The following is a 25,614-nucleotide window of genomic DNA, read 5'->3' as shown; positions in this document are numbered from 1 at the left end:
TTTGCTATCTGCAAAGAATGCTGAAAATAATAAGGAAAAATGCTAATACCGAGCGAACACGTGACGGCCCGCGGATTGTTTGCTCTGAAATTTGGATCCGCTGTCTTCCGTCTCCAGATTTATTGTTTGAATAGCGGGTTGGTTTTGCGGTGTGTGTGTGTTTATTCATTTATTTTGAACGATGTTAGTTGCCTTGAGGTTTTCTGCGGCGGAGGGCGAGTTAGGATCGGAAAGCCGGGATTTAAGAAGAAAGAAAGAGATGGCCTTAATAATAAACAGGCCTTTGGGGCCTTGCGCGGTTATCCATCAACCCACCCCCACCCACCCTTGGGTGACAGGAGCAGCGGGACGCCGGCCTCTTTCCACCTCGCCGCGCGCACGGAGAAGGCGGCGGCGGCGGCTCACCCCCTCGCTCCCCGTGACTCCGCCGCCGCCGCTTCCCCCGCCTCTCGGTGCCGTGCGAAAGGACGAGGAAGACGCGGCTCGCCCGGCCTGCGCGACCCACTTGCTGGCAGCACCAAAATCCCGAGGAAGGCCGGGCCGAGTTGGGGGAGGGACGGAAGAAACGCTTCTCCTCCTCCTCCTCCCGCCCCGCTCCCCGCCCGCCGGGAGCTTCAGACAGGCTGGAGCGCGGGAGGCGAGAGGGAGGGAGATCCGCCGAGGCGGCTCCGGCGCTGCAAGAGGTGAGCTGCGCGGGACGGGGCGGGGGGCACCAATAGGCGCCTTGCAACCCCGGAAGGACGGGAAGGGGGCTGCGCTTGTTTTTTGTTTTTAACACGGCGCCCCCGCGTGAGAACCAGGCGGGAGGACGAGGAAGCCCTGGCCGAGCAGAGCGCGGGTGGCGTGAGAACGAGCCGCGCGGCGAAGCGCAGAGCGCGCGCGCTTTCGCGCCGGTTTGTACTCGACGACCGGCCCTTATAAACGCGTAATAGCGCGGTTTCCAGTCCCATGGCAAACCATCCCTGCATATTCCCACCCCACCCGTAACCCAGTTTCATTTTATACGTTAAGAAGAATAACATAGCTGGAGCCTTCGTGTTGTCTAACATCCATCGTCTTCCGGGCCAGTCAAGGGCAAAGCAGCACAGCGCTATCGGAACGGGACACAGGGCATGCGCGATCAAAGCGGAATTATTATAGGATCTGGTTGCAGGTTGATAGAAGGCCTTTGGTCGCTTGTCCCTTCCTTTCCGTTTTCTTTACAATGTGCAGTTGACAAACTGATTAGCCCAAGAGCAGTGCTCGAAACCCCCATTGTTCTAGGCGCATTTTGCGAGCAGTTTCTGAGCTCTGGGCACAGTAGTGTGCCTAAGATTTCAGATTAAAACTGCAGAGCCTCCCCACTTCCAGGTACTCTCTGAAGTCTGGATAAGAGACCCCCTTAAGAATATTAGGGGGTGGACTAGAGCATGTGAAAAAGAACATAGTATTTTAGCTGCAGTTCATTCATTTTCAGCTTTGTACAGTGGTGAAGGTAAAGGGACCCCTGACCATTAGGTCCAGTCACCGACTCTGGGGTTGCGGCACCCATCTCGCTTTACTGGCTGAGGGAGCCGGCGTACAGCTTCCAGGTCATGTGGCCAGCATGACTAAGCTGCTTCTGGCGAACCAGAGCAGCGCACGGAAACGCCGTTTACCTTCCCGCCGGAGCGGTGCCTATTTATCTACTTGCATTTTGACGTGCTTTCGAACTGCTAAGTTGGCAGGAGCAGGGACCGAGCAACGGGAGCTCACCCCGTCACAGGGATTCGAACCACCAAACTTCTGATCGGCAAGTCCTAGGCTCTGTGGCTTAACCCACAGTGCCACCCATGTCCCTTGTACAGTGGTACCTTGGGTTAAGTACTTAATTTGTTCCGGAGGTCTGTTCTTAACCTGAAACTGTTCTTAACCTGAAGCACCACTTTAGCTAATGGGGCCTCCCACTGCCGCCGCGCCACCGGAGCACGATTTCTGTTCTCATCCTGAAGCAAAGTACTTAACCTGAGGTAATATTTCTGGGTTAGCGGAGTCTGTAACCTGAAGTGTATGTAACCTGAAGCGTATGTAACCCGAGGTACCACTGTATTCTTGTTATAAAAAGCATGCCTAGACATTCCATTGTTGCGCCGGTAACCTAGAATTAAGGTGCCATTTAGCTCCTAGCTTTCATATCTCAGTTTCTAACACAGCCCAAGAGGTAGGTGTGTGTTTAACCACAGAGGTCAAGGGATGTGTCCCTAGGTTGCACAGTGTGAAAGTGTGAAGTGAAAGGGAGATGAAATTAATAGGATGGTGGCTGCAAGAGGTCATGAGCAGGGCTCCATATTGTTAACACTGAGTGACAGCAGCTTTCAGACAGACATTCCCAGGCCTACTGGATACTGGGGACTGAAGGGGACTTTCTACATGCAAAGCAGATGCTATAGCACTGAGCTACAGCCCTTCACTAAAGGTGAAAAAAAGGTGAAAGGTGAAAAAGCTGCTTGGATTGAATACAGAGGGTACTCTCCCGTTTATGCACAGTGGTACCTTGAGTTACAGACGCTTCAGGTTAGACCAGTGTTTCCCAACCTTTTTTGGGCAAAGGCACACTTGTTTCATGAAAAAAATATCGAGGCACACCACCATTACAGCCCCGTGACGTCAGCGCGCAGCGTAACGCCGGGAGGGACGCACGAAAGTGTAAGTTTCAATTTTTTCCCCTCCCCCTTGCCTTCCTTCTGTGCCAACCGCCAAAAAGCCAAGAAAAAAGCCAAGACTTTAGGGCAGCAGGTCGACACGGAAGAAGCTCCTACCTAAGGACAGGTGCGACGGCCGTGTCCTCTTCTGCCACACTTGGCAGCCCTGCCTCACGGTCGTGACTCCCACCCTGATTTCTCCCCGCAGTCTGTCCCCCGACCTCTTCTGAAGGCTGGGGGGGGGACAAGGGCTTTTCTTCCGACCCCCAGCATTTTAAAAAACCCCGGGACAGCGGAGGACTTCTCCGCTGTCTGGGGCAATCTTAAAATGCTGGCGGGCGGCATTTTAAAATCGCCCGGGACAGCGGAGGACTTCTCCGCTGTCCGGGGCGATTTAAAAGCCCCTGGGAAGGCAGGCAGGGGGGACAAAGATTTTTGCCCCCCGCCCGCCTTCAGAAGAGGTCCTGGACCTCTTCTGAAGGCGGGCGGGGGCGAAAGCCTTTGCTCCCCCCTGCCTGCCTTCCCGGGAGAGCGGAGAAAGGCAGCGCGTTTCTCCGCTGTCCTGGACGGCTTTTGAAGGCAGGCTTTTGAAAGCCGTCCGGGACAGCGGAGAAACGCAGCGCGTCCTTGCCGCTGCCCCCCGACTTGGCTGGAAGGCTGGCGGGGGGAGAAGCCTGCTCCTTTCCGTCGCCAGCCCCGCAAACTCGGGGGACAGCGGGAGAGGCGCAGCGCGCCATCCCGCTGTCCCCCGACTTGGCTGGAAGGCTGGCGGGGGGAGAAGCCTGCTCCTCCCCGTCGCCAGCCCCGCAAACTCGGGGGACAGTGGGAGAGGCGCAGCGCGCCATCCCGCTGTCCCCCGACTTGGCTGGAAGGCTGGCGGGGGGAGAAGCCTGCTCCTTCCCGTCGCCAGCCCCGCAAACTCGGGGGACAGCGGGAGAGGCGCAGCGCGCCATCCCGCTGTCCCCCGACTTGGCTGGAAGGCTGGCGGGGGGAGAAGCCTGCTCCTCCCCATCGCCAGCCCCACAAACTCGGGGGACAGCGGGAGAGGCGCAGCGCGCCATCCCGCTGTCCTCCGACTTGGCTGGAAGGCTGGCGGGGGGAGAAGCCTGCTCCTCCCCATCGCCAGCCCCGCAAACTCGGGGGACAGCGGGAGAGGCGCAGCGCGCCATCCCGCTGTCCTCCGACTTGGCTGGAAGGCTGGCGGGGGGAGAAGCCTGCTCCTCCCCATCGCCAGCCCCGCAAACTCGGGGGACAGCGGGAGAGGCGCAGCGCGCCATCCCGCTGTCCTCCGACTTGGCTGGAAGGCTGGCGGGGGGAGAAGCCTGCTCCTCCCCATCGCCAGCCCCGCAAACTCGGGGGACAGCGGGAGAGGCGCAGCGCGCCATCCCGCTGTCCCCCGACTTGGCTGGAAGGCTGGCGGGGGGAGAAGCCTGCTCCTCCCCATCGCCAGCCCTGCAAACTTGGGGGACAGCGGGAGAGGCGCAGCGCGCCATCCCGCTGTCTCCCGACATGGTTTGGAGGCTGGCGGAGGGCTTCCTCCTCCCCCAGCCCCGCAAGCTCCCAGAGCGATGCCAAAGCTGCGCGCAGCTTCGGCATGGCTCTGGGTCCCGTTCTGGGGGAGGGGGAAGCTCGGGCTTCCCCCGCCCCAGCCCCACGCCTGGCGGTGGGGGAATAAATTTTTTCCCCTTTATTCCCCCCCCCCCCCCCGCCAATTTTTCCCGCGGCACACCAGGCAAAGTCTCGCGGCACAGTAGTGTGCCGCGGAACACCGGTTGGGAAACACTGGGTTAGACACACTTCAGGTTACTGACTCCACTAACCCAGAAATAGTGCCTCGGGTTAAGAACTTTACCTCAGGATGAGAACAGAAATCGCGCGGCGGCAGCGGGAGGCCCCATTAGCTAAAGTGGTTCCTCAGGTTAAGAACAGTTTCAGGTTAAGAACGGACCTCCAGAACGAATTAAGTTCTTAACCAGAGGTACCACTGTACCTTAAAGATGGATTTTGTGGTTGCCTTCTGAATAAAGCGACTTGCAGAATTGATCACTTGGGTGGAATGGGTGCCCAGACTCAAAGCTTGTTGCTTCTCAGTTAGACAAAGGCATTTATATTTTGCTTCTATAGGTGGTGGTTGGATAAAGACAAGACTAATCATTTACAAAGTGGTAACTTAACCTCTGTGTGCACATAACCACATAGTCAACTGATTGCCAGAACATGAACAAATAATCAGTGCATCATACAATCATAAAGGGAGCTGTCGCAGGGTAGGTTGGTACTTATTTGCTAAGTGAGAGGTGGGGATGTTTCTGAGCTATGGGGCTGATGGGAGCTGGAGTCAGCAACACTTGGAGGTTCACAAGCTCCTCATCTTTCTTCTGCATTTTAACAAGGAGGCCTTTACTCCAAAGCAGAAATGTGGTAAAATGTTAAACTGTGATCTGTGCGGATTCTCCCAACTCAGTAACTTTTCTGAAACATAAATTAATATTTTTTTATTAGCTGCTTATAAAGCACAATCAGTATAAACGGCACCTTATAATGTAACATTTTAAACATTAGTAAAAATTGGCTCCAAAGTTTGCTATCTGCCATGTTTTGTTATGTGTGTTTTTTCCTATTGAAACAATGTACTTGTTTTAATTATGAGGTTCCTTGGGGAAAGGTGATCTTAAAGATGGTATGTAAATACTTAAAATAAATAATAAAGTACAGAGAACACATAGGAGCCTGCCTCCGTGGAGTTTGCAGTCTAAAGCAGACAGTGAGGGAAACAAGGTCATCCATGGGAAGGATAAGGCTTGCCAATGTGGTGTAGTGGTTATGAGCGGTAGACTCGTAATTTGGTGAACCGGGTTCACGTCTCCGCTCCTCCACATGCAGCTGCTGGGTGACCTTGGGCTAGTCACACTTCTCTGAAGTCTCTCAGCCCCACTCACCCCACAGAGTGTTTGTTGTGGGGGAGGAAGGGAAAGGAGATTGTTAGCTGCTTTGAGACTCCTTCGGGTAGTGATAAAGCTGGATATCAAATCCAAACTCTTCCTCTTCTCATCTTCTTATATCTCAGGTTCTGCAAGCGCTAGAAACTTACTCAAGCAAACAGACAAATAAACAGGGGGTCAAGATTAAGGTTTATCGAGGGATGCCCTCCCATGCCCTGCCTTGTAGATGTCCATGGGGGGAAACAAGAGAAGGAGAGTCAAAGGGAGAGAATGAAGAATTCAGGCAAACATGTTTGCACATTATTAAATCCTGCTTATGGTTAAGAATGAGGATTAACACGATGAGTCTAGGCCTTGTAGGTGAGCTTTGACAAGGGATTTGAAGGAAACAAAGAGAGGTAACATCATACAGTATATGTTTTCAGGTTGCACACATAGGGAGCAGCAAGGAGCAATGAGGTGGTGCTGGAATCATTGAAGGGAACAGGAGACCATTACCCAGTGGAGAGGGAGATAAATGGAGGAGTGGGTATTACTTTTTTGTGCTGTTGACGTGGATGGTGTTTTAGAGAGAGTGGAAGAGGACTGCTCCCTGTCTCAAGGAGATAACGACTCTTATGTTTTCACACAGGGGAAGCAACAGTGAAACAGGGAGGTAGGCAGAGACGAAATGAGAAACAAGGATCATAGGAGAAAAAGGTGGCCAAAGAGTGCTGGGTTGGACAACAGAATGGGCAGACACCACTTGGACATCAGCAGATAATATAGCCTGGTTTCATTAGCACAGTCTTCTTATCATGTGGTAAGCATGATAAGTAGTGTGTCCCTGATGGTTGATAAACACAGGCCCAGGGCCCTCCAAGCCTCCCTGTCTGGCCCTGAGGACTCTCCCCACAACAACCCCCAGCCACACGCAGTCTCTCAATGTCATGCCCCTCTCTGGCTCTGGTTCACAGTCACCTTGAGTAGGGTGTTGTTTTTTGCTGGAATGTGTCCTTGAACTCTGAAAATGATTCTTGTTTGCTTGGATGAAGGATAGAGGCTGGTATGTGTATAAACTAGCATACTGTACAAAGGTAAAATTTACACTTGTTGTTAGGCTCACTTTTGCCACTGTCCGTTCTCACCACTGACTGGCATGTGGCCCCAGAAGGTTGTCCAGAAAGGAATAGGACCCTCAGTCTGGAAAAAGGTTCTCCATTCTTGGCCTAGAAGCTCAATGGTCATGTCTAGGGCATCTGCTTGCAGGGTGTGGCACTCATGCGAACCTTGGTAACCCACCTGTCCAACTGTCTAATTAGCTCAACTCCCTCTTTTTGCAGCAGTCTTTTCTGCACTTTCCAGCTATAATAGGATTGTATGCAGTTTAGCCACTCACTTAATTGTACCATTAATATTCTGAGCTCCTGTAAAGTTGCTAAGCAAGCAGAAGTAAACATGTCACTTTTTTGTTTGCTTTAACCCTTCACCTAATTAGTTAAGACAACTTTACTGTGCTTAGCATTTTTTTAATAAATCAGACATTACTCATCCTCACCAGATGTCCTGTCCCTAACCACAAGACTGCTAAAAGGCAGTGTGTTCCAGTTAACACAACTCACCACTCTTGAGTTCTAGCTCCCTGATTTCTCAATTTTGTGGGACAGAACAGGACTGCTGAGGGAAGCAACTTGGCAAATAGCCTGGTCAAGCATGCTTCATTATGTACACTTTTACTACTTCCTCTGCTCATATGTGTTTGGACGTTAATCTTCAGCCAGTAGGTCACAGCAGAAGTCATAGCACTATACAAAGATATGTTTACAAAAAGTAGATGTCCCTGAATCCATGCTAATTTTTTATTTTTTGTATTTCACAAGATTTATATATCTCTTGACTGTAATAAAACCTTGGTTAAATATGAGTCATGGTTCACCACAGATTTTATAGATCGACTTGGGGCTCCATCCCTGCCAGCCAACCCTGCCTACAACTCTGTCCCACTGCACCCCTCACAAACCCCCCACCCAACCAACCATTAGACCAGAGCTGGATAATCTTTTATGGTTTCCACCCCGGGGCCGACTTAGGTGGGAAGGGCAACCTGCATGACAATCACATGACATAATTGTGATGCCACATGATTGGTAGGTGGTCTGTTCCACTCACTTGCTCAAATCCCAACATCAGAGGTTGAAGGAGGACGGCTGAGAAAGCCTACGCTGCACTAATCCTTTCAGCCTTTTGCAGCTCTCCCCCTGCTTTTCCTTTGTCCCTTACCCAATGTTGGAGGTCCAAAGGAATACCAACCCCATCTGCCCCCACCTCACCAAAGCCCCCAGTGCCTTCTAGACCTTGCCCAACCAACTTCCCCCACTGAGGTAGGGCTTGCCAAGTCTCCACCCACCCCCATCCCCTTAGACCTTCTTGCACAAGGAGGAGGGAAGTGTGGCAGGTGGTCCAGGGGTGCCATAGAGGAACAATCATGATAGGCCAGGATGGCTCCATCCTGCTCACCCACTGCTTCCTTCCTCTGTGCCTTCTGCTGCTGCTGAGGTTGAAACAGCATCATTGGTGAGGGGGGCAGCAGCTATAGGGCGGTTGCTGAGGAACTGACACAGGGTGTTGTGACTTCCTCCACGGCTTCTCCAGTGCTACTGCAAAGGCCACAGCAGCTCTCCAAGAGCTATTGTCATGCTGTAGTTCTCAATGTCATCTATCAGACAGTGACCAAGATGCATGATGACAACCTTAGGCAAATATATACAGTGGTACCTCGGGTTAAGTACTTAATTCGTTCCGGAGGTCCATTCTTAACCTGAAACTGTTCTTAACATGAAGCACCACTAGCTAATGGGGCCTCCCACTGCGCCGCCGGAGCACGATTTCTGTTCTCATCCTGAAGCAAAGTTCTTAATCCGAGGTACTATTTCTGGGTTAGCAGAGTTTGTAACCTGAAGCGTATGTAACCTGAAGCGTCTGTAACCCGAGGTACCACTGTAGTAGGAGATAGACTTGCATTTTACTGAAATATCTTTGAATTATTAGTTGCACATGGCAACAGTACAGATAAATTTTACTTTTCCAGCTTCCTTTTGTCCAGACCATCATTTTTTATGTTATTTCCCCCCCACCTTATCATTTCTGTTACTTCAGTTTGTTTCCCCTTTCTGCTTCACTGCCATCCCTGGTTCCATTTTGTTCTGGTGGAAGAAGAAAAGGTGGAAAATTAGGACATTGTTGGATTAAAAATCAGTCCTGACTAAAATTATGTAATCTAAATTTATAGCCAAATGCACTGCCGAACAAATGCATTAGCAACAGGAAGAACATCTCTTGTTCTTAATAGTTCAGTGACCTGATGTTCCTTTTGAAGCGTTTATCTGGATTTTAAAAAAATCTATGCATTCTCAGATGAATACCATGGTATCACTGTGGGGCAATTGGAGAAGAGTCATTGTTCCTGGAATTTTAATCCTGTTGTAGTCCATTTTCAACCCCAAGCTCAAAACTTTGAAAAGTATACTCTGAAAAGTATACAGCGTTTCAATGACTTGAAATGGTCATAGATTTGTAAAGGATAGCCAGGTCAAATCATGCATAAAAATTGAGGCAGGTTTTTTTCTGGGTTAAATACTTTTAAGGTTGCAGGTTTTTTTAAAAAGTGGGAGAACTGTTTCAAGTTTCTAGAGTGCTTTATAGCCTTTGACAGTTTTGTTTATGACTAGAGTGGGCAGGGAGTAGATTTAATTTACTGGTAGACCTGATTACTCAAAATAGATCATCAAGAGTTTCCCAGTTGTGGAACAATAGAAACAGCAAAAAGCTGAAAACACTGATCTGTAGTAACTCAGATGTTGGCTTATATAATAACATGTCATGCAGTTAATATTTGGCTGCCAAATTGTCTTTTGCATCTGACTCCATCCCCCCAAGCCACTTACTTAGCACATGGCTCTGCACAAGGTTTGTGGAACTAGCCTGAAAACTTAGGGGAAATGATTTCTGGTTCATGCCAGGTTCTCCTGCAATTCTAGACTTCTAAGAAAACCATCCTGTCCCATTGGGAGTCAGATGCAAGATCATTAGAAGAAAATAAATCATCAGAAATTTGGACTTCTACCATTAAAGCCTTGCTGTACACAACATGCAAGGAACAAGCCTTTTAAGACCCTCTTTTTATTCTTCACAGGCTGCGCTCTGATCTCTGCTGGCATCAGAAACCGGGAGCTGATTTGCATATGTGATCCAACAAGGTAATTTTTCAAAAGCATCTGTTCATAGCTCACAGGGCCAACTTCAGGTTTGAGGAGGCTTTCAGCAGTACTGGTTCTCTCCTTACAACCGTGGGTCTCACCCAGCCACAGGCTACCCACCCACCAGCAGCAGCAGCAATAAGCTACAACCATCATTTTAAATTTCCCACTGTTCCCACTGGGAGAAAATCTAGAATTAGTTGGTTCTGTGGTTCTGGTTCCATTCACCATTGGTCTCCCTTGCTTCCACCCTATCATTCTCAATGGGCACCAATCCGCCGCTGCTCAGACCATTATCCAGTTCTGATGGGAGTCCCAACAACAACATCAGTATGGAAGGCTACTGTGATGGGACGATGAGCTGCTTGTGCGTAAAATGCAAGTCCCTCAGAGTTTGATCAGGTTTTCAAACCTCTGCCTGTGACGGAGCCCCTCCAGCATGGCTGCGTCAATCACTAGTAGAATCCGAAAGTGGCTGCTTTCGGAAACGTTTCCAACATAAAAGCTCCTTAACGGAAACACGTCGTCTGGCCTCTCGGCGTGACAGTTTCCGTCGAGGTGTGGGTGTCCCTATAGGAGGTCCTGAGACCTCCCCACTGGTTTCGCTTGAAGCGTCTCTGAGCCATCCCTCCGACTCACTTTCCCTTGGAGTTCTTGCTCGCCCTCTACTGGTTCCTTCTTCCGCTGCTACTGCTCTCTCAACCTCAGGGAGCCTTTGCACCTGCGGCGCTTTAGATGTCAGTTCCCTGACAGCTACAATGTCCCGCCCGTGTTGTACTATAATGGCAATTTATACAGTCATGCTAAGCATCCAATGAGCAGCATCTTAGGTACATCAACACATCACCCACCCACCCAATGGCCTCATTGCTTTCCCAAGCATAGCAGTATTTGACCACCCTTCCCTTATTTTATTCAACTTAAAAAGTGGCATGTCAAATACTGAAGACAGTGCATTTTTTTCTACTGTTGACGTTCTGGCAGCTGACAAAAGGATTAAGATTTCAGTATTTAAAAGAGAAATTCGAAATTGGGATTCGTGTTTCAGAGTTATGATATAAAGCTGAAGGTCTGCCTTTGGCAACTAAGGTTTGGAAATGTTGGCCTTTTTTCTGAGCAGTGTATTTGGGATCTGAGTATAAGCCCTATGGTAAACAGTGGAAATTTTAAGTTTCTGTTTAGGTTTCTTAACTAGTTCAAAGAGCATGAAAAATGAAGTGAATGCTCAATATTCAATTCCCTGGCCTCTTTTAATGTTAAAAGTAGCCCATTTCTCGTAAAAGAAATGTTACCAAATAGCTGGGGTGTTTCACAATGTACCTTTTGAGATTTAAATACAAAAAAATAGGATGCAATCTCGTCATTTGCATGAGTGAATCACATTTCCAGGACACACAAATCTTTTTTCCTTAGTTTGCTTTGGCTAAAATAGTTGTTGACCAATTCCTGCTGGATTTGCAGCTCACATTTAAGAGTGAATCATTTCCTCAGAATTAGTAAAGCACAACAACTGCTAGCAAGTTATTTCAGTAATAAAATGACATTTAAAAAATATAGATTTTCAGAGTTAAGAAATTGTGGGTTTTCCCCTTATCACAATCCTACATGCCATTTGGAACTTGGATTAAGGTTTGTTGCCTTTGACTTTGCAGTTCCCCTTAACATTTTATTCATTTATTTTTATATATGCTTCCTTCTACATTTTATTTTCCTAGACAAATGAATATATAAATTCCTGGAGGAAGTAGAATGGCATACAAAATTCCTTTAATGTACAGCTGTAACGTTTAGTCAATTAATCAGTTAGATTTTGATTGACTAACACACTGATGCTTTACTCAGTTTATTTATATGCTGCTGCTTTTTAAAATATAGTAATAGTATTTCTGCGCAATGTTACTATATTGTTTTATTGATTACTCTGGGAGTGCCTTGGGAGGATTACCAAGCATAAAAAGCAGTTTAGAAACATGTTAAATAAAATTAATAATCTTCTCCTCATTAATAGGGCAGCACATTTTTTAAAATTTTACAACAGTTGGTTGCATGGAGTGTATTAGAGAAGGGGTAATGCCTCTTCTAAGATAATGTCTGATGGGTGTGCACCATCTGTGTTTTTTTCTTTAGAGCTACTGCTTTTTCTCATGCAGTTTTAGGCAGACTATCAATTCAATTCTGTGAAAGTTTATTTGGAAGTAAATCCCACTAAATTCAACAGGATTTGCTCCCGTGTAAATTTATGTAGGTCCGCAACTTAAATCTTGTACAATTAATCAACTTGAATTAGGTGGTTGCCCTACTTTGGTAGCCATGCAATACCAGTAAACATAAATAAGGTCTGAAATAGTACCAACTTTCAGTTTATCACATTATTTATTTATTTATACATTATTATAGTATATCCTATGCTTTGGTTCAGATGCACCAGTACACAATGTGTATCTTGTTCGATATATACACTGTTCTGTGTTAGCATGGGCTATACCAGTATCTTCAGTGTGGAATAGTGTTGTGGGTCTGCTTCAGCATCAGAATGGCACACCGCCTTAGGCCACAATCCTAAGTGCAGATTGTTTCCATTGTTAACAATGGAAAAGCACAAGATGTCATCCTGCAAGCATATTTATGAGGGGGAATATCCTGCCAGGCTTTATAACTGCTACACAATGTTTGTATGGGTGTGCTGTTGTGGTTGCTTGGATGGTTGTCGTTCTTATGTTACAGAAAAGGAAATGAAGATGAGAGGTAGTGACTGAATTCCTCGCCAGCTGTGGTAGACAAAGATTCACACAATTTGCAACGGTGGGTGACACTTTGGCAGACAAATGTGTGCCTGCAGAATCTCAGCTTTCCAATGAAGACATAAATTTGTTCAAGCTCAAGAATTCTGTGGGGAATGTTCTCTCGGGTCATATACGGTATTTCAGATCTTTTATGGATTCTGCCAAGCATCTTTGAAAGATGTGTTTTCTCCCTTATTGATGTCTACTGAATTCTTTTGCTATTTATGGAGGTGGTTTTCTCTGTGTAGACCTGGGTTGGGGAAACTCAGGCCAAGGGTTTGCAACCGTCCAGGCCCTCAGAACTCTAACGTAGGCCATACCCCCAATCTGGCCCTGTTTCTCAACCCAAGTGTTTCTGCCTGGCTGGAATGTGGAATATGTCCTTGAACCTTGATGATGCCTCTTGCTTGTCAGGTTGAAGGATGGAGAGGGGTGTGTGAATGTGTGTAGAGCCAGTCTACTGCACTTTTGATTATGGCCATGTTTAGGCATGCAGCCTAAATTAGGTTCCCCCACCCTATAAACATAGGGGTTGTGGGTGGGGGGAGGTGCCTTCTGCTTGTACCTGCTTACATGCGAGGGAGAATTCCATTGTGTTCTAGAAGGTTCTGCTGGAGTGAATCATCAGGGGATGTGGGGAGGTCTTAGTGGGAAGAGTTAGATGGGAAAACCCAATTCCATAAACAAATCTATTTATGGCTTAGAATCCAAGCCATCATATGTACAGTAATCAGTTTTTTTTTGTTTGTTTTTATTTTATCTGGTGCTAGAACACAATTGCCTGGCTTGTAGAGAAATGTGTGAAAGTAGGGGGGGAAATATTTCACGATGCAGGATGTATTAATGGGTTCATATTAACTATGTGTGTTTCTTCTCTGTTTTCTTTTAGAAAATTGCCCTCTAATCTCATCCTGTTGAGTTATGGAATCAATTTCTATGATGGGAAGTCCCAAATCTTTAAATGAAACTTTCTTGCCAAATGGTGTAAACGGTATCAAGGACACCAGCAAGGTCACAATAGGCATAATTGGAAGTGGAGATTTTGCAAAATCACTGACCATTAGGCTTATTAGGTGTGGGTACCATGTGGTCATAGGAAGCAGAAACCCTAAATTTGCTGCTGAGTTCTTTCCACATGTGGTTGATGTCACTCATCACGAAGATGCCGTAGCAAAAGCAAATTTGATTTTTGTTGCTATACACAGAGAACACTATGCTGCTTTGTGGGACCTCAAACACCTGCTTGTTGGTAAAATCCTTGTAGATGTCAGTAATAACATGAGAGTTAACCAGTATCCAGAATCTAATGCAGAATACTTGCAGTCACTTTTCCAAGATTCTTTTGTTGTCAAAGGATTCAACGTTATCTCAGCCTGGGCACTGCAGTTAGGACCCAAAGATGCTAGCAGACAGGTAAGCTATACATTTATGTCTTTTTAAAAAGCGGAATGAAAATAGTGGTTGGAATAGTTGTGACTGTCTTGCCAATCTCAATATTTGTTCCAGCACTGAGAGTAAACATTGCTCAGTATGCTAGCTTGTAAACAGTCATCAGTGCTGCTGAGCTTGAATTGAGGAAGAACATCACACAAGGATGCCAAAGCGTCATCGCATTACTGTTATTGCTTCAGTACTGACCATCCAACAACAGAGTTTTCTGGGTGGCTCACAGAGATAAAATGATATTATTATTAATTATTATTATTATTATTATTATTATTATTATTATTATTATTATTATTATTGAATCCCTTCAGTTGAGGCATCCCAAAACTATTTATAATAAAACCATATGTAAAATGGTATGTAAAACATACAATTATTTTTTTTTCTAAAGGAAAAAGCTTGGGGAAGTGGAATATCTGGTTCTGAAATAATTTGTTCGGTCAACTATGACAGAATAATTCCATCAGTGCTCCAGACAACATTTGACCAGAAGCAGCTGGCTGCAGAGAATGCTTTAGTTTTCCATACAATGCTTTCTAGAAAACAAAATGAGAGAACTCCCTAGTTTCATTATTATAGAAATTTTAACATTCATTTATGTCACTGGAAACATAAGTAAGGTGAAAAACATGACCTTGCTGACAACAATGAATGAAAACGAATTAAACATATAAAATCATTTATGCATTTAAAGTGGTCTGGGCACTTTTTATCTGCTAGTAGCATCTACTGCAGTTTGACCATTACATTCAGGAGTAGCCAATGGGGTGTCTGCCAGATGTTGTTGAACTCCCATTTTTGCCATTCTGGCTGGGACCTATGGGCATTGTGGTACAGCCACATCTGGAGGACATGAATTTAGTCCATTGCAGCTGTTGAATTCATCTTTATATTGGTACATCATCATAATGTTTGTGTGTTGTTTTTTTAAAGGTCTACATATGTAGTAACAATTTTCAAGCTCGACATCAAGTTATGGAACTTGCCCGTCAACTCAGCTTCATTCCTCTTGATTTGGGCGCTTTATCATCTGCAAGGGAGATTGAAAATTTGCCCCTTCGGTTGTTCACGCTGTGGAAAGGACCAGTAATAGTGGCTGTCAGCCTGGCCACCTTCTTCTTCATCTATTCATTCATCCGAGATGTAATTCATCCTTACGTGAGGAACCAGCAGAGTGATTTCTACAAAATTCCTATTGAGATCGTGAATAAGACATTGCCAGTTGTTGCTATCACTTTGTTGTCTCTAGTGTATTTATCAGGGCTGCTGGCAGCTGCTTATCAACTTTATTCTGGCACTAAGTACAGGCGATTTCCACCTTGGTTAGAGAGCTGGTTGCAGTGTAGGAAACAGCTTGGACTGCTTAGCTTTTTCTTTGCAACAGTGCACGTGGTTTACAGCCTCTGCTTGCCCATGAGGAGGTCCGAACGGTACTTGTTCCTGAATATGGCTTATCAGCAGGTAAGGAAAATAACTTGGAGACGGTGATTCTCAATGGGGTTCCCAGTGGTCTTCCGTTCAGGTTACTGATCAAGTCTAGGCCTGCTTAGCTTCAGTGCAGCATCTGTTCCAAGAGATTGTTAACTAAGCCCATAAGCACTTGTCAGGGTTTCTGGGAGAGAGGAGGAGATGACAGAGGAGACGGAGAGCGAGTGGGAGGAGGGGCAGAAGGATGAGGAAGAAGATGACGGAATTCTGAGGGAATCCACGAGTCTGAGCAGCGAGTCAGAGGATTCTCAAAAGGGGGTTACCTTAATCAAGCAAAGGGGAGGAGAAGGGAGAAGCGGAGAGGAGCCCAGTGGAAGACAGAGGAAGCAAGAGACGTCTCAGCCGGAACGGAGTAAAGGGGGTGGAGTCGTCAGCCTCTCGGAGGGAGCAGGATTAGGAGAGAACAGAGAGAGGGGGTTGGAGCAGGGTGTTCAGCCGGAAAGGGTGGAGAGCAGAGCAGGGGGTGGTGTAGCGGTCGAAAGAAAGGTCAGCAGCAACGTACGCGCGCCAAGTTCAAACGTAGAGGCGCGCGGAAGTGGAGAGAGCTCAGGGGAGGAGCCCGGCCCTAAAGCCAGAAAGAGGGGGGAAGAGGCGGCAGAGGATTCAGCCTCAGGCGAGTCACGGAGAGAGGGAACCCAGGGGGGCAGGAAGACCCTGCGGAAAAGAAAGGAGAGGAAGAGGTGGTCTAGAGCCAGGCTATTAAGTTGGTGCGGAAGAGGGGAGGAGTCAGAGGGGACTTCAGCGGTCTAACGTGGCAGACGTACGGCCACAATGCTGAACTGTATGAGAAGCAGAAATCTTCAATAAACTTTTCCTGTAAATAAGCTGCAACGGAGTGAGGTCTCTTGTGAGCTGGGACCAGACCTGGGTGGCCGTGACAGTAAGTCCCCTCTCTCAAAGCAAAAATTTTTTTTTGCGAAGCTCACGAACGGGAGCAGCCATGAGCGCTGAGGAGCAGCTGGTTGCATTGCGGAATCAGGTTACCGCTCTCACATCGGCAGTCATTGCTTCGCAGACGAAGAATGACGACTTGGAGAAGACGTGCCAGGATTTGCAGGCAAGGTGGGAGCGCGCGGACAAGGCGGGGGCCCCAGGATCCAGAGCGGAGGGCATTGCGCTTGGACGGAGGGGGGGTGCCCTAGTTCCGCATTTTAATGGCAACTTGCAAGACTATCCCAATTTCAGAGCGGACGTTGTATATGCACTGCACTTACTCCGTCACGATTTTAAAGATGAGGAGGAGAGAGTGGGGTTCATTGTTTCGCACCTGCATGGGGAGGCCAGGGCTTGGCTACGCAATTTGTGGCGCGAAGATGGACCGGCCCGTCGCGATTCAACTGCGTTCATCAAAGCGATGGATTCTTGTTTTCAATCCTCTGTGGATGTGGACATTGCGCGCCGTCAAATGCACGGGCTGAGGCAGGGGAAAGCGACTGTGCGCCAATACCACTCTAAATTTTTTGCATTGCTCACCGCCTTAGATTGGCCAAAGGACAGTAAACTGGTCAGAGATCTTTTTTGGGAGGGATTGAGCCCCCCCATCAAGGATGAGATCGCTAGGGGGGACAGACCCCAGACCCTAGAAGACGTGGTGCAACGGGCTTTAGCTCTTGGAATTCGACATGAGGGGCGTCCGTGGCATGAGGAGGACGGGCCCCAAGCGCGTGCGCAAGCAAGGACTCTCCCTTTTGGGCACAGGGACTTCAGCCGTGCGCACCCCTCGCCAATGGGGAAGGACAGAGAGGAGCCAATGGAGATTGGTGGTGCTAGGGCTCAGAAGCCATCCCAGAGCCCTGTCCCTGGTGCAGCCAAAGCGAAGCCTCCTAGAGGAACCAGGAAGTGTTACATCTGTGACAGTGCGCACCATATGGCGAAAGAGTGCCCCCAGAGGCTCCAGAAGCACACTGCAGCGCTGGCAACTGTAACAGCAGAGGTGCAACCAGGGGAGCAGCTTCAGGGAAACGACAGTGCCTGGCTGGAAGCAGAGCTACTGGGGCTCAGCCAGGCGGATCTGTAGACAAGCCCCCAGCATCACTGCAGAGCGTGGACCCTTTGCCTCCCAAACCGGCAGTTCTGCTCACAGCAACACTCCAGTTGCCTGATGGGAGACTCCTCGAGGTTCCAATAACGATCGATTCGGGAAGCAACGCCGACTTCATGGGACTGCAGTTCGTTAAGCAGCACAACATGGCGCTCCTGCCTGCAACGACGCCTCTGAACGTGGTCACGGTGGACGGCAGGAAGTTGCTGGGGGGGCAAGTGGTGCAGCAAACCCCTCCCATGATGATGCAGATTGGCAACCATCGAGAGCTTATTAGTTTCAATGTCACCCACTTATCGGACACACCCATCGTGTTAGGCATGAGTTGGCTGGAGAGGCACAGTCCCGCGGTTGCGTGGTACCAGAGGCAGATCAACTTTTGTTCATCGTATTGTGCTCAGCATTGCTTTCAGACCGATCAGGGAGGAGAAGCTGAGCAGCCATTACATCTGGGTATGGTGCAAACAGTGCCTCACAAGTACCAGGAATTCTTGGAGGTTTTCTGTGAGAAGGAAGCTGACAAGTTGCCGCCTCATAGACCTTACGACTGCGCGATTGATTTAGTGCCAGGGGCGCAATTGCCTGCTGCCAAGCTGTACTCCATGTCGGAAGACGAAATGCAAGAGCTTCGGGAGTTCATAGACCATAACCTCAAGCGCGGTTTCATCCAGGAATCTAAAGCAGCGGGAGGCAGTCCTGTTTTCTTTGTGAAGAAGAAGGACACGCCCCAAAAAAGGCTTATAGTGGATTACAGGTTCATCAACAGCTTGACTAAGCCCAAAGCTTTCCCCATGCCCAAGATTGACGACCTTTTAGCGACCGTCAGGAGGGGCAAGATTTTCACCAAGCTGGACCTACGTGGAGCTTACAATCTCATCCGCATCCGGAAAGGAGATGAGTGGAAGACCGCCATGTTCACCCCTCTGGGCACATACGAATACAGAGTCATGCCTTTCGGCCTCCAAAATGGCAGCCACGTTTTTCAAGCATTTATGCACCACGTGCTAGCAGGTCTCCTCTACAAAAAGTGTGTCTGCTTTCTCGACGATATCCTGATTTTCTCGGAATCGCCGGAGGATCACGATAAGGACGTGAGGGAGGTCCTGCAGAGGCTGAAGGAACACAGGCTGTACGCCAAGTTGGAAAAGTGCCAGTTTGATGTCAGAGAGGTTGATTTCCTTGGCTACAAGTTGTCCGACGAGGGACTGGCCATGGACAGGGCTAAGGTTCAAGCGCTGTTGGACTGGAAAAGCCCTCGAAATCGGAAAGAGGTCCAGAGGTTCATCGGCTTTGCCAATTTTTACCGCAAGTTTATTAAAGGTTTTGCGAACGCGACGGCGGCGATCACTGACACCCTCAGTTCCAAGAAGAAGAAGTTCGTCTGGACCGAACAAGCGGAGCGGTCCTTCCGGACGCTTAAGGGTCTTTTCGCCTCCGAAGAGCAGCTGCTCCACGTGAATCCCGGCAGACCCATGCGGGTAGAGACCGATGCGTCGGATAGAGCGGTTGGGGCCGTTCTTTTGCAAGAGGATTCACAAGGCAACTGGCGACCGGGTGCGTTCTACTCCCGGAAGCTCAGCAAGACGGAGCGCAATTATACCATATGGGACAGGGAGTTGTTGGCCATTCATGCAGCTTTCAAAGCGTGGCGACACTTCTTAATAGGAGCCAAGCACACGGTGCAGGTCCGCACGGATCACAAGAACTTAGAGTATTGGCGGACGGCTAAGTTGCAGACCCAGCGACACATGCGCTGGGCGGAGTTCTTTGCGGACTTCGACTTCAAAATAGAATACATCCCAGGAGACTCCAATGTTATTGCAGACGCGCTGTCCCGAAAGCCGCAATACTTGGAGGAAGCAGCTCCAATCGCAGCAAAGCACATTTTCGCACCGCAGGCGTGGACGTGCGCTACCATCGCAGTCGACCTGGACGCGGTGCGACGCGCGTTGCAAAGGGATCAGTTTGCACAGTCTAAGATGGAGGAGCTACGCGGAGGGTCGCGACACAACGATGAGTTTCAATTACAAGATGGACTTTTGACTCGTAAGGGTGCCCTTTACGTGCCCACCGACGATCTTCGAGCCAAGGTTCTGCAACAGTTGCATGACGCCCCTAGTGCAGGCCATTTCGGCAAAGAAAAGACGATGGAGTTGGTGGCTAGAGACTTTTGGTGGCCCCAGATGAGAGGAGAGGTGGCGGACTACGTCGCCAGGTGTGATATCTGCCAGAGGTCCAAACCAGTGCACCAGAAGCAGGCGGGATTGCTAGAACCGCTGGAGACACCGCAGCAACCATGGGAGAGGGTAGCGTTGGACTTTGTTACAGACCTGCCCAGCTCCAGAGGTAAGACGGCGGTGTTAGTGGTGGTGGACTTGTTCACCAAGATGGCGCACTTCATCCCTTGTGCCAAGGTGGCGACGGCAGAACAGACCGCAAAGCTCTTCATCGATCACGTCTTCAGAGTGCATGGACTTCCGCAGTCCGTCTTGTCCGACAGGGGGCGCCAGTTTGTTTCCACTTTCTGGCGAAAGCTTCTGGGCATCTTGCACGTCAAAATCAACCTGACATCGGCGAGGCATCCACAAACCAACGGTCAAGCGGAGAGGGTCAACGCGATCATGCAGCAGTACCTGCGGTGCTACGCCAACCAGCGACCTGCGGCGTGGGTGGACTATCTGCCGATGGCTGAATTCGCCTACAACAACACGAAACACGCTTCCACCGGGGTGACGCCTTTCTTCGCGAACAATGGCCGTCATCCCAGAACCTTCCCGAGATTTGCGGCACCAGGAGGGGGGGGGCCTCAAGATGCCGACCAGTTTGCAGCGGAGTTGCAAGAGGTGCACGAGGAGCTGCGGAGACATTTGGAGCTGGCAAAACAGGCGTATAAGGTGCAGGCCGATAAGCACAGGAGGGCGGGAGAGGACATCCAGGTTGGGGACTGGGTGTGGTTAGCAGCCCACGCGATGCCGGCCAGGTCATTGGCCAAGAAGAAGTTAGGACACAGGCAGCTAGGGCCATATCAAGTTGAGGCTAAGATCAATCCGGTGGCTTTTCGTATAGCCCTTCCGGAAGGTTCCAGGGTGCACCCGGTCTTTCATAGGTCGGTGCTCACTCCCTACAAAACCCCACACAGGTTTCAAGAGTCAGGAGCACCCCCAGAGCCACGTAGGAGGGCGCCTGAGAGGGGGGAATCGCCAAGACCAGAACCTCTTAACGAGGTCACAGAGATACTGGACTCGAGATGGGGGGAGGAGGGAGTTGAATATTTTCTCGCCAGGGAGGGCACACCAGCCGCTGCTAATAGTTGGGTGCCAGGCTACGAGTTAGACGAACCCCTTTTGAAAGAAGAGTTCCATGCACTTTTCCCACATAGGCCCATGCCAGCTGAGTACTTTGATGACTGGCTTTTCACACCCACATTGTCAGATAGCACGTTCAGGGGTTTCTCTTCCCCCGAGGAAAGAACACCAGAATCAAGCCCGCCCAGGGGATCGTGCTCGGGGGTGGACACGGAAACCCCTTATTGGTGGGAGGAGCAGCCAGAGGAGGAATGGCGTAAGAGGTGGCTGATAGGTCCTTGGCGGGCAGCACCGGAGGAAGTAGCGATGGAAGCAGAGACTGAGAAGCATTTGGGGGAAGAACCCGACTTCGAATACACTTACACAGAACTGCCAGCAGAGAACATTGACGTACACGACCTGTATCCTGAGCCTACCCCCGAAGAGCCGCAGTTTCCACAACCGGTCCCCGGCGAGCGGGAGGGGGGAAGGGGGGGCTTCGAGGGGGGGATGGATGTCAGGGTTTCTGGGAGAGAGGAGGAGATGACAGAGGAGACGGAGAGCGAGTGGGAGGAGGGGCAGAAGGATGAGGAAGAAGATGACGGAATTCTGAGGGAATCCACGAGTCTGAGCAGCGAGTCAGAGGATTCTCAAAAGGGGGTTACCTTAATCAAGCAAAGGGGAGGAGAAGGGAGAAGCGGAGAGGAGCCCAGTGGAAGACAGAGGAAGCAAGAGACGTCTCAGCCGGAACGGAGTAAAGGGGGTGGAGTCGTCAGCCTCTCGGAGGGAGCAGGATTAGGAGAGAACAGAGAGAGGGGGTTGGAGCAGGGTGTTCAGCCGGAAAGGGTGGAGAGCAGAGCAGGGGGTGGTGTAGCGGTCGAAAGAAAGGTCAGCAGCAACGTACGCGCGCCAAGTTCAAACGTAGAGGCGCGCGGAAGTGGAGAGAGCTCAGGGGAGGAGCCCGGCCCTAAAGCCAGAAAGAGGGGGGAAGAGGCGGCAGAGGATTCAGCCTCAGGCGAGTCACGGAGAGAGGGAACCCAGGGGGGCAGGAAGACCCTGCGGAAAAGAAAGGAGAGGAAGAGGTGGTCTAGAGCCAGGCTATTAAGTTGGTGCGGAAGAGGGGAGGAGTCAGAGGGGACTTCAGCGGTCTAACGTGGCAGACGTACGGCCACAATGCTGAACTGTATGAGAAGCAGAAATCTTCAATAAACTTTTCCTGTAAATAAGCTGCAACGGAGTGAGGTCTCTTGTGAGCTGGGACCAGACCTGGGTGGCCGTGACAGCACTGAATTCTGAGATCTGCATAAATCACTCAGATTTGCATCTGTTTTCCATTTTCCATAGTTTATTCTCCTCTTCCTAGTTGTAGGAAGGGACAGGCCTATTAAGAGCATGAACGCCTCCTCACAGTCACTGGAAATCCTGACCAGCTTCCCCCCCCCCCATCCCTTCTTCCCAGCTTCCGGACTATCCACCAGGCACACTTAGAAACCCAACAAGTCTCCAGAATGAATGAAAACTCCTCTTGTACAAAAGTGTCCCGTGTTCTAAAAAATTTCCGTCCTCTTTCTTCAGGTCCATGCGGATGTTGAAAATACATGGAATGAGGAAGAAGTCTGGCGGATTGAAATGTATGTCTCCTTTGGAATAATGAGCCTGGGGCTGCTTTCTCTGTTGGCTGTAACTTCTATTCCTTCAGTAAACAGGTCGTTAAACTGGAGGGAATTCAGTTTTATCCAGGTGTGTATTGTAGCAAAACCCGGTATTAGAAGCTAATCTATCAGAAGGCATTTCAGTGTTGATATTTAACAGGATTGCTCCAGAAATGTCAACAAGTTCCTAAATGCTAATACTTAGCAAAAGCCGCCCTGGAATGTTTCCTTCCAAGTAACTACGTATAAGAGTACACTGTAAGGCAGTGTTCTTTATTTTTTCATTCTGGTAAACTGACTTCACAAGAATTCCAAATCTAAGAAATGCTTGGTCAAAGGACATTTCCTTGAATTTTTTTTTCACCCAAAATGTGTTTGAGATAAGCAGTTGAGGCTTTAAGCAGTTCTTTTCAGGACTTAACACAGTTTTAGAATATTATCCACAATTCTACTGCATTACACTGATATAACAAATCAACACATCTCTGCTGAGGACACTAAGCACCAGCAAATCCCAGGAAGGGCTGGAAGCTGTGATGTGTATCATTAAAGATATCTGGCAGTATCTTTCTGATACTGCTTTTTGTCGCCTTTTTCTATGCAACCATACCTGCTGATTCAAGTGAGCAGCCTCTTTCATCCCTTTTCTCCCAGACTCGTTATCAGTCCAGCAAATCTCACACACTCTGCTCATCCAGCAAAAGGTTTCTGCCCCTAGAGACCTTCGAAAATACCAGAGGAGCATTCTGGATGCTCCTTTTCATATTCTGAGCTGCTCTTTCAGTTTTCCTCTGCAGAACTTAATTTGAAAAATCAGAATACATATTGGGCCATCACAGTGAAATAAAAAAGAATGGGGAGCGACCTTTTTATTAAACCAGCAGAGTTCAGAATCCTGAAAGCGATAAAATGTACTTACAACGTGTGCTGATTTTAACTCTTTTTCAGAAATTTTAATTAGTTTATTAGCTATGTCTGCTAATTGGGTTTCCAGAGTGTTAATTTGTATCTGTTTCCTCTCCCTCCCTCCCACCCCACCCCCCAATATCTTCAAAGTCTACTCTTGGATACGTCGCCCTGCTCATAAGTACTTTCCATGTGTTAATTTATGGGTGGAAAAGAGCCTTTGAGGAACAATACTACAGATTTTACACACCGCCAAATTTTGTTCTTGCACTTGTCTTGCCATGCACAGTAATTCTGGGTAAGGTATTTTTGCTGCTGCCATGCATAAGCAGGAAATTGAGGCGGATAAGAAGAGGATGGGAAAGAAGACAATTTATGGAAGATGGAAGTGGAACTGGTTCACATCCCTCGCCAGAAAGGGTTACTATCATGTGAGTCCACAATGACGCTATCGCCTTTGTCAGCATTGTCCTTTCAAAGTGATGTAGTTCATAGAAGCTTTACTGTAGACTGAAACCTGTGGGAAACAAGTGATGATATGCTGTAAACTATTAGGAAGTGGGCAGTGTTGGTCAATGCAAACATTTTTAATGTGGCGTAAATGTCTTTGAGCACATCCCTGCATTCTGAAGATTTGCTGTCTGGGCAGAGAAAGTGTGTTCTCAAGCCTCTTCTGCCACACTTGGGTTTATTAAGCATGTTGACCAGAGAATAAATACCATTGAACTCCATGGGGTTTATATCTGAGTGAAGATTCTTAGCATTGCACCATTCATAATGTTACAGCTGTCTTCCCTTAGGCTGCCAGATTCAACGCTGGAGAACAGTCATTTTCCTTTAAATCTATTAATGTTACAAAAGATAAGTCTTGCCCTTTCCTTCCCTCGCCCAGCTATCTACCTCCTTTCCTGCTTGCTATATGCCATGCCTGGAGCCTTGATCCATTATGGTAGGTTGGAGGTGTGGCTTAAGCACCTGCCCCAAGAATTACTGGTGAATTTGGCTCCCCTGAAACAAATTCCTGTTTCTACACTCTGAGGAGCACCAAGCAGGTGGATCTTGCCAACCTTTTAATGCACATCCCACAATGCACAAATTAGCATTGCTCTGGGGCATTGTGGAAGACTTAACTGGTGGCCAAATGGGGGAAAGGCTGCAGGAGAGCTTTCTTCAACCTCACCCACATTTGCAAAAATTTACTCCATTGTTTCCAGTGGGACTTGGACACCATTGGGAGCACTGCCATCACAGCTAATAAATTCACACTGACAGAGGAAGGGGCCCACTTTTCCCAGTACACTTTTCACCCAGAGCCAGCCATGACATGGTGAATGAGGGGACCAGAGAAGCTGCAGCTGCCCTATTTCCTGCTGCACCAGGATATTTAGAAGTACAGTATATGGTTGTTTTCCAGTTTTCAATAAGGCTACCATAGTTTTTACCCGTTGTTTACATGTTCAGTAGTGTTTTGAAATTGCAAGATCAAACCTTACAAAGCTAGCTATTTATAACTGTGCTCAAATCCACAGTCTTAGAAGACTGCTGGTTTCTGCTAGGTAGATTACCACCTAAGTTAGCACAAGCACTAGTGGACAATGAAATGAAAGTAAGGGGCATTAATAGACCAAAGTAGACATTATGGCAGCAGACTGATTTGCTAAACTGATTTGTTCGATCACATAAATGTTTGGGGAGGGAAAGGGGTCTTGTTTTTTGTGTTTGTTTTTTAAGGAAAGAAAATATGGGGGCTGGTAGAGCTTTCTCTGCCCATGGCTTACTCGCATTTTGCTTCTCATTCCCGGCACATTTCTTCTGCACTGAGCCTCCAGTACTGGAAGTGAGCTCAGCTGGGAGAAGAGCAATTGGGTGAAAGGCAGTAGTGGGAGAGTTCCGTTGCCCTTACCCACATCCATAATCCATGGGACTCAGCTGGAAACTTCAGTTTCCATTCTTTCCAGTGGGACGTGGGCAGCCTCGACTTTTACTGGACTGTATCCCATATACATTTTGCACAATTTATCACAAAACCAAACTTCAGTCCGTCTTTGGCAGACGTATTTACTGTCAGCAAGAATATCACAGTTTTTCTAATGCTATAGCCTGACTTCCAGCACACTGCTTATATTTATTTGGCTCAAAATTAAGAATAATAGATATTTCACAGTCCCGCTTAACAC

At 48.4% G+C, this 25,614-nt stretch overlaps 1 protein-coding gene across 2 annotated transcripts; it reads left to right on the top strand.

Moving 5' to 3' along the window:
- The first annotated feature begins 410 nt into the window (after positions 1–410).
- On the top strand, positions 411–24,168 carry STEAP2 (STEAP2 metalloreductase). 2 transcript variants are annotated; one of them, XM_081882536.1, is made up of 7 exons: positions 412–683; positions 9,774–9,837; positions 12,562–12,639; positions 13,510–14,033; positions 15,000–15,527; positions 22,455–22,619; positions 23,588–24,168. In XM_081882536.1, the coding sequence occupies exons 4-7, from the start codon at positions 13,542–13,544 to the stop codon at positions 23,870–23,872; spliced, it is 1,470 nt and encodes a 489-aa protein (XP_081738662.1). In that variant the 5' UTR covers positions 412–683; positions 9,774–9,837; positions 12,562–12,639; positions 13,510–13,541; the 3' UTR covers positions 23,873–24,168. The 2 variants fall into 2 exon arrangements, with proteins under 2 accessions (XP_081738663.1, XP_081738662.1); XM_081882537.1 differs by lacking the exon at positions 12,562–12,639 and having other exon boundaries at positions 411–683.
- Positions 24,169–25,614: the final 1,446 nt, after the last annotated feature.

The sequence above is a fragment of the Podarcis melisellensis genome, assembly GCF_964234715.1.
Source record: "Podarcis melisellensis genome assembly, chromosome: 12".
Lineage (NCBI taxonomy): Eukaryota > Metazoa > Chordata > Lepidosauria > Squamata > Lacertidae > Podarcis > Podarcis melisellensis.
Note: the sequence above shows the minus strand (reverse complement) of the source record. Positions and strands in the feature narration are given on the sequence as shown.

Excerpts from the sequence above, each read along its gene's own strand:
- STEAP2 (XM_081882537.1), top strand. The coding sequence starts at position 13,542 with ATGGAATCAATTTCTATGATGGGAAGTCCCAAATCTTTAAATGAAACT. Across the intron at positions 14,034-14,999 it reads CCAAAGATGCTAGCAGACAG|GTCTACATATGTAGTAACAA; the intron begins GTAAGCTATACA and ends GTTTTTTTAAAG. Across the intron at positions 22,620-23,587 it reads GGGAATTCAGTTTTATCCAG|TCTACTCTTGGATACGTCGC; the intron begins GTGTGTATTGTA and ends ATATCTTCAAAG.